At 34.0% G+C, this 8,239-nt stretch overlaps 1 protein-coding gene across 1 annotated transcript; it reads right to left on the bottom strand.

Moving 5' to 3' along the window:
• Positions 1–7,650: 7,650 nt before the first annotated feature.
• On the bottom strand, positions 7,651–7,995 carry LOC139889375 (uncharacterized). Its single transcript, XM_071872333.1, has one exon. The coding sequence runs from the start codon at positions 7,993–7,995 to the stop codon at positions 7,651–7,653; it is 345 nt and encodes a 114-aa protein (XP_071728434.1).
• Between the last annotated feature and the right edge of the window lie 244 nt (positions 7,996–8,239).

Raw genomic sequence — 8,239 nt, 5'->3', positions numbered from 1 at the left:
TCTCGAAGAACTTACTATTGATGACAAACTACATTTTGTGGAGGAACCGGTTGAAATTGTGGACACCTCCGTCAAGACATTGAAACAAAGCCGAATCCCGATTGTCAAGGTTCGTTGGAATGCCAAAAGAGGACCCGAGTTTACTTGGGAAAGACAAGATCAAATGCAAAGGAAGTATCCTCATCTATTCGTGAATTCGGAAACGCAAGATCTCGAGGAAGAAACAACGACTACTACGCCTACTTAAATTTCGGGACGAAATTTCTTTTAAGGTGTAGGTAATGTAACATCCCGCCTTTTTCCGTTTACTTTTCCGTTTAACTATTTAAGTTCCGTTATATGTTTATAACACATCCCGTTAATATGCGTTGAATTATCTCGTTTAGGTAATTCCCGCACCCGGTTTAAAGTTGAGGGACCAAACTTGCCAAGGGTTGAAACTTTTGACTAGGTCAAAGAGTCAACCCTCATTCTCATCCATTCAATCTCATCTCTTTCACTCTTACTACTTCAACTTTTCTCTCAACTTCCATACAAAGATTCATCATCCAAAATCGAGCTAGCGGTCATCTTGCCAAACAAATTACATATTTGAACTCCTCGTGATCTCCTCTTCGATTCCATACCAACTTCATCTCATTTGGGTAACTTTCTAAAATCACTAGATTTTGTGTTCTTGATGTTTTTAACTTATAAAAGTGTTAATTAGTGTCTATGGCTCAAGTCTAACATGAATATATGATTTATATGCTCGATCTCGTTGTTTTAGTGTAACTAGCATGAACTTGAATTTTGGTGTGTTGTTCTTGAATTTTGGATGATCATATGTTGTTTGATGATGAAAGTTCATGTTTAAATTGTGTTCCTAACATCACTAGCTTCAAATTGGTATGTAGGTTGACATGGATTAGTTTCATAATCATGATTGTTGAATTTGTGATTTTGGGTTAGGGTTTGATAGAAGTAAATTGAATCTTGATGCATTAAATGCTTGATAATGTTAATTGTAAGTGTTAGGTTGTGTTGTATGCTTAATTACCTTCGAAACGGCATATCGTTCATGTAATTTGGTTGCCAAATCATTAAATTGTAATTTTGACTTGTATGCATTGATTATGGAACATTAATTGCGGTTTTTGGTTGTTTTAAGTGCAATTTTGATTGATGATATGTGTTTAGTTGCATTCCTCGTCAAAATACCTTTCCAACGATGTATGATAGGCGTTATAAGTGTTTGCGGGTCAAGTTTTGTGTTAAAATTGATTTTGGCTCGTGCATAGTTTTGCAAAACAGAAAAATAGCTGAACTACAGGTCGCGCGGCGCGCACCATACCCCGCGCGGCGCGCCAAATGGCCTGGCCAGATTCTGTCCAACTTGGTCAATTTTTGAATAATGTTTGCTATGCTACGCACCTCCGATTCACATGTAACTTGTCCTAACATGCTTTTATACTTGTGTCTTGCATAAAACTTGATGATTTGATTCACATGCTATATTAATCGAGTCGTATTGAGCCATAGGACTAATTGAACATCTTTGACCCTTCGTGACTATCGTTATTGATACAACCTATTTGTTTAGGTCAAGACTAGCATTGTTCTTTGCACACGTTACTTGTCGAAGTACTTTTTGGTTCGTGCATACAAGGTGAGATCATAGTCCCACTTTTACTCTTTTAAACTTACTTTTGGGATGAGAAAACATAAACGATACTTTTGAACTAAGTGAACACAAGAACGGGAAAACAAACATTCTACATACGAGTTTAGAACGAAAATCCTCAATCCGATTATCATTAGTTACATCAGATGGTGTAAGCGAGAACTTATGTTATATGGCCATATGGGTTTGACAAACCCTCATTCAAACGGTTCGCTACCGTTTACGAATGAAATATATTTTCGGGAACAGTGTTGTTCTAGCACTAATTGATGGGGTATTCAACGGACGGAACGTTAAGCTTTGATAATTGGGTGCTCGTGAATATTAACTTTTAGAATGTACTATGGCTTTATCGATGTTGCAAATCTTGTGGTTCAACTTACTATTACTCATTTACTTATTTAAACCTATGATTTCACCAACGTTTTCGTTGACAGATTCTCTATGTTTTTCTCAGGACCTTGAACTTAGGTGATACATGCTTCCGCACATACTTTTGATACTTGCATTGGATGTCGAGTATACTTGCATACGTGGAGCGTCTTTTTGGCTATTTTAAACTATGTCGCGCGTGTTTCGTATGAACAATAACTTTTGTTAAGTACTTGTCTTGGGAATTACTTTTGTAAACATTGAAACATCCTTTATGAAATGTATGCGACATATTTTCGGTCAAACTTTGTCATATATACTTATAACCATGTAATGGGACCATACGTAGACGACGCCGTCACTTGACGATTTGTCGGGGTCGCTACAGCATTTAACGCTTTAAAGAAGACACGGCGTAACTTATGGTCTCCCCAATGTGATATACCCCACCTATCAAAGGAAAGCCTTTTATAAACTAAGGCATTTCTGGATAGTCTTTCAAATACTTGACAAGTTAATTTTTCCATAATTAATTGTGCTGATGAATTCTGACCGACTCTAGACAAGATTTCCTCAATCATATCCTCTGATAGATCTTCTAAAATATTCGGTTGTCTACCCTTAACGTCCATTTTGTTTTTATACTGTAAAATAGACATGGATTAGATTCGTAAAAGATAATTAACAAACAATACAAGAAATTTTTACATAGAACATAAAAGTATAAGCACACTACAATACATATAATACACAACATGATTACAACCCTCTAATCTGAATCACTGGTTTCCTCTTTTTCGGACTTGGTTCATTTTCCTAATTTTCTAGGAATATATGGTGTTCCTCTAATACGATCCGTCGTTTTCCACAATGGTTTAGAAAAACCTGGTGGTTTAGAGGTTCCCGGGTCATTGTTACATTTTAGGAAATACGGATGTTGTCGATACAAATAAAGTTCATCGGGGTTGGAATCGAATTTCTCTATTTTTATACCTTTTCCCTTATTATTTTCTTTCGCTTTATTAAATTGGGTCGAGGTAATTTCTATAACATCATCAGAATCCTCATCGGGATCCGATTCATCGGAAAATTGGTAATCTTCCCAATATTTTGCTTCCTCTGCGGAAACACCATTGACCATTATTAACTTTGGTCCGTTGGTTGAGGATTTTCTTTTATTTAATCGATTTACTATAGGTATCAATATTTATTCCTCCAGACCCTCTTCTTCTTCCGGTTCCTCGTCTTCCGGTTCCTCCTCTTCCGGTTCCTCTTCTTCCGGTTCCTCCTCTTCCGGTTTCTCCTCTTCCGGTTCCTCTTCTTCCGGTTCCTCCTCTTCCGGTTCCTCCTCTTCCGGTTCCTCTTCTTCCGGTTCCTCTTCGGGAATTTGTGAATCTTCCCAAAATATATTCGACTCTTCATTATTATTAGGTGAATCGATGGGATTTGTACTAGTGGTAGACATCTATCACACAATATCAAACACATTAAGAGGTTAATATATCACATGATATTTACATGTTAATAATATATAGTTTCCAACAAAAGTGTTAAGCAATCGTTTTTAAAGAAAACACGGTCGAAGTCCAGACTCACAAATGTATCCTAACAAACTCGATAAGACACACTAATGCAAATTTCTGGTTCTCTAAGACCAACGCTCGGATACCAACTGAAATGTCTCGTTCATATTGATTATAAACGTTCCATATTAATTGATTTCGTTGCGAGGTTTTGACCTCTATATGAGACGTTTTTCAAATACTGCATTCATTTTTAAAACAACCATAACCTTTATTTTATCTATAAAGGTTTAAAAAGCATTATGTAGATTATCAGATAATGATAATCTAAAATATACCGTTTACAAATGATCATTACATAATGGTTTACAATAAGAATATATTACATCAAAAATAAGTTTCTTGAATGCAGTTTTTACATAATATTATACAAGCATGGACTCCAAATCTTGTCCTTATTTTAGTATGCAACAGCGAAAGCTCTTAATAATCACCTGAGAATAAACATGCTTAAAACGTCAATAAAAATGTTGGTGAGTTATAGGTTTAACCTATATATTATCAAATCATAAAAAATAGACCACAAGATTTCATATTTCAATATACATCCCATACATAGAGATAAAAATCATTCATATGGTGAACACCTGGTAACCGACATTAACAAGATGCATATAAGAATTTCCCCTATCATTCCGGGAAATTCTTCGGACATGATAAAAACGAATTCAAAGTACTAAAGCATCCGGTACTTTGGATGGGGTTCGTTAGGCCCAATAGATCTATCTTTAGGATTCGCGTCAATTAGTAGATCGGTTTACTAATTCTTAGGTTACCAAGCAAAAGGGGCATATTCGGCTTCGATCATTCACCCATATAATGTAGTTTCATTTACTTGTGTCTATTTCATAAAACATTTATAAAACTGCATGTATTCTCATCCCAAAATATTAGATTTTAAAAGGGGGACTATAACTCACTTTCACAGATTTTTACTTCGTCGGAGTAAGACTTGGCCACTGGTCGATTCACGAACCTATAACAAATATATACATATATATATATCAAAGTATGTTCAAAATATATTTACAACATTTTTAATACGTTTTAATGTTTTAAGTTTATTAAGTCAGCTGTCCTCGTTAGTAACCTACAACTAGTTGTCCATAGTTAGATGTACAGAAAATAAATTGATATATATTATCTTGACCCAATCCACGACCCAGTGTATACACGTCTCAGGCTAGATCACAACTCAAAGTATATATATTTTTAGAATCAACCTCAACCCTGTATAGCTAACTCCAACATTATTGCATATAGAGTGTCGATGGTTGTTCTAAATAATATATATAGATGGGTCGATATGATATGTCAAAAAATTTGTATACGTGTCTATGGTATCCCAAGATTACATAATATATTAGAATACATGTATAATACAATATAAGTTAGCTAGGATATGATTAATATAAATTTGTTACCAATTTTCACGTAGCTACAACAAGCAAAAATATCCAATCTTGTTTTACCCATAACATCTTCGTTTTAAATCCGTTTTGAGTGTTTCAAGTTGCTATGGTTTTATATTGAACTATATTTTATGAATCTAAATAGAAAAAGTATAGGTTTATAGTCAGAAATACAGGTTACAAGTCATTTTTGTAAAGGTAGTCATTTCAGTCGAAAGAACGACGTCTAGATGACCATTTTGAAAAACATACTTCCAATTTGAGTTTAACCATGATTTTTGGATATAGTTTCATGTTCATAAGAAAAATCATTTTCCCATAAGAACAAATTTTAAATCAAAGTTTATTATAGTTTTTAATTAACTAACCCAAAACAACCCGCCTTGTTACTACGACGGCGTATATCCGGTTTTACGGTGTTTTTCGTGTTTTCCGGTTTTAAATCATTAAGTTAGCATATCATATTGATATAGAAAATGTGTTTAGTTGATTTTAAAATTTAAGTTAGAAGGATTAACTTTTGTTTGCGAACAAGTTTAGAATTAACTAAACTATGTTCTAGTGATTTCAAGTTTAAACCTTCGAATAAGGTAGTTTTATATATATGAATTGAATGATGTTATGAATATCATTACTACCTCAGGTTTTGTGAATAAACCTACTGGAAATGAAAAAAAATAGATCTAGCTTCAAAGGATCCTTGGATGGCTTGAAAGTTATTGAAGCAGAATCATGACACGAAAACAAGTTCTAGTAAGATTTCCACTCGAAATAAGATTGTTATAGTTATAAAAATTGAATCAAAGTTTGAATATGAGTATTACCTTGTATTAGAAAGATATCTTAATATAAATAAGAAAGATTTCTTGAGGTTAGATGATCACTTTACAAGATTGGAAGTAAGCTAGCAAACTTGGAATTAATCTTGATTTTATGAAACTAGAATTTATAGAATTTATGAAGAACACTTAGAAATTGAAGATAGAACTTGAGAGAGATCAATTAGATGAAGAAAATTGAAGAATGAAAGTGTTTGTAGGTGTTTTTGGTCGTTGGTATATGGATTAGATATAAAGGATGTGTAATTTTGTTTACATGTAAATAAGTCATGAATGATTACTAATATTTTTGTAATTTTATGAGATATTTCATGCTAGTTGCCAAATAATGGTTCCCACATGTGTAAGTTGACTCACATGGGCTGCTAAGAGCTGATCATTGGAGTGTATATACCAATAGTACATACATCTAAAAGCTGTGTATTGTACGAGTACGAATACGGGTGCATACGAGTAGAATTGTTGATGAAACTGAATGAGGATGTAATTGTAAGCATTTTTGTTAAGTAGAAGTATTTTGATAAGTGTATTGAAGTCTTTCAAAAGTGTATGAATACATATTAAAACACTACATGTATATACATTTTAACTGAGTCGTTAAGTCATCGTTAGTCGTTACATGTAAATGTTGTTTTGAAACCTTTAGGTTAACGATCTTGTTAAATGTTGTTAACCCATTGTTTATAATATCTAAAGAGATGTTAAATTATTACATTATCATAATATTATGATATATTAACATATCTTAGTATGATATATATACAGTTAAATGTTGTTACAACGATAATCGTTACATATATGTCTCGTTTCGAAATCATTAAGTTAGTAGTCTTGTTTTTACATATGTAGTTCATTGTTAATACACTTAATGACATGTTTACTTATAATTTCATGATTAAACATAGTGTATCAATATCTTATTATGATTCATATGTATTTAGTAAGACGTTGTTATAACGATAATCGTTATATATATCGTTTTTGAGTTTTCTTAATTCAATAGTCTCATTTTTATGTATATACACATAGTTAAAATACCTAATGAGATACTTACTTATCATAATATCATGTTAACTATATATGTAACCATATATATGTCATCATATAGTTTTTACAAGTTTTAACGTTCGTGAATCACCGGTCAACTTGGGTGGTAAATTGTCTATATGAAACCTATTTCAATTAATCACGTCTTAACAAGTTTGATTGCTTAACATGTTGGAAACACTTAATCATGTAATTATCAAATTCAATTAATATAAATAAACATGTAAAAGTTCGGGTCACTACAATTCGCAGGTTTGTAATGTGGTGACCGTGTCTTGGTGCATGTTTGGCCAGTAATATCCTAGCCTCATGATTTTAGCCACAATAGACCTTGGTCCCACATGAAAACCACACACTCCTTCGTGCATTTCTTGGATGATAATGGTTACCTGGGAGGGCCCCACGCACCTTAGCCATGGGGTAAGGAAAGACTTTTGGTACAACTTGCCATCTTGAAGTTTATACGAAGGTGCCTTGATTCTGATTTTTCTTGCCTCTCCTTTGTCGTCTGGTAGTAGCCCATACGCCAGGTAATCTTTAATTGGTTTCATCCATGTATTTTCTTCGTCTGGGTAGAGGTCACTGACCTCTTCGGCTTCTATAGATCTGCGTTCTAGAGTTTCAACCAGAACTTCTTTCGCTAAGTGGGCAAAGGTGATGGAGGCAAGTTTGCTCAAGGCATCTAATTTCTTATTCTAACTTCTTCTGACATGCTCTATCTCGAAGCCTTTAAACTACTCAATGAGTTCCTTCAATTTTGCCAAGTATCGTTGAATGGTGGGGCTTCTTGCTTCGAAGGTCCCTGTTACTTGGTTCGCAACAAGTTGAGAATCGAATAATACCTTGAGATGTTGTATGTTAAGATCTCTTGCCAGCCTTAGGCCAGCAAGTAGGGCTTCGTATTCTGCTTCATTGTTTGTTATGCTGAACTCGAAACGTAAGGCATAAGTGAATTCTTTTCCTTCGGGGCTTACTATCATGAGCCCTGCTCCGGAACCATCAGAGCTTGAGGCCCCGTCCATAAATAACTTCCATTCTTCATGCTCGATTGGCGGGACAATGATTTGTGTTGAAGGCATTTCTTCTTCTTCGATTGTTTCGGCTATGAAGTCTGTAGTGACCCGAACTTTTCCATGTTTATATATATTAATTGAGATTTATATTTACATGATTAAATGTTTCCAACATGTTAAGCAATCAAACTTGTTAAGACTTGATTAATTGAAATAGGTTTCATATAGACAATTGACCACCCAAGTTGACCGGTGATTCACGAACGTTAAAACTTGTAAAAACTATACGATGACATATATATGGTTATAT

This window comes from Rutidosis leptorrhynchoides, chromosome 2 (genome assembly GCF_046630445.1).
Source record: "Rutidosis leptorrhynchoides isolate AG116_Rl617_1_P2 chromosome 2, CSIRO_AGI_Rlap_v1, whole genome shotgun sequence".
Taxonomy (NCBI): Eukaryota; Viridiplantae; Streptophyta; class Magnoliopsida; order Asterales; family Asteraceae; genus Rutidosis; species Rutidosis leptorrhynchoides.
Note: the sequence above shows the minus strand (reverse complement) of the source record. Positions and strands in the feature narration are given on the sequence as shown.

What these genes read in the sequence shown, in the direction of transcription:
- LOC139889375 (XM_071872333.1), bottom strand. Translation starts at nt 7,995, where the DNA reads ATGCCTTCAACACAAATCATTGTCCCGCCAATCGAGCATGAAGAATGG.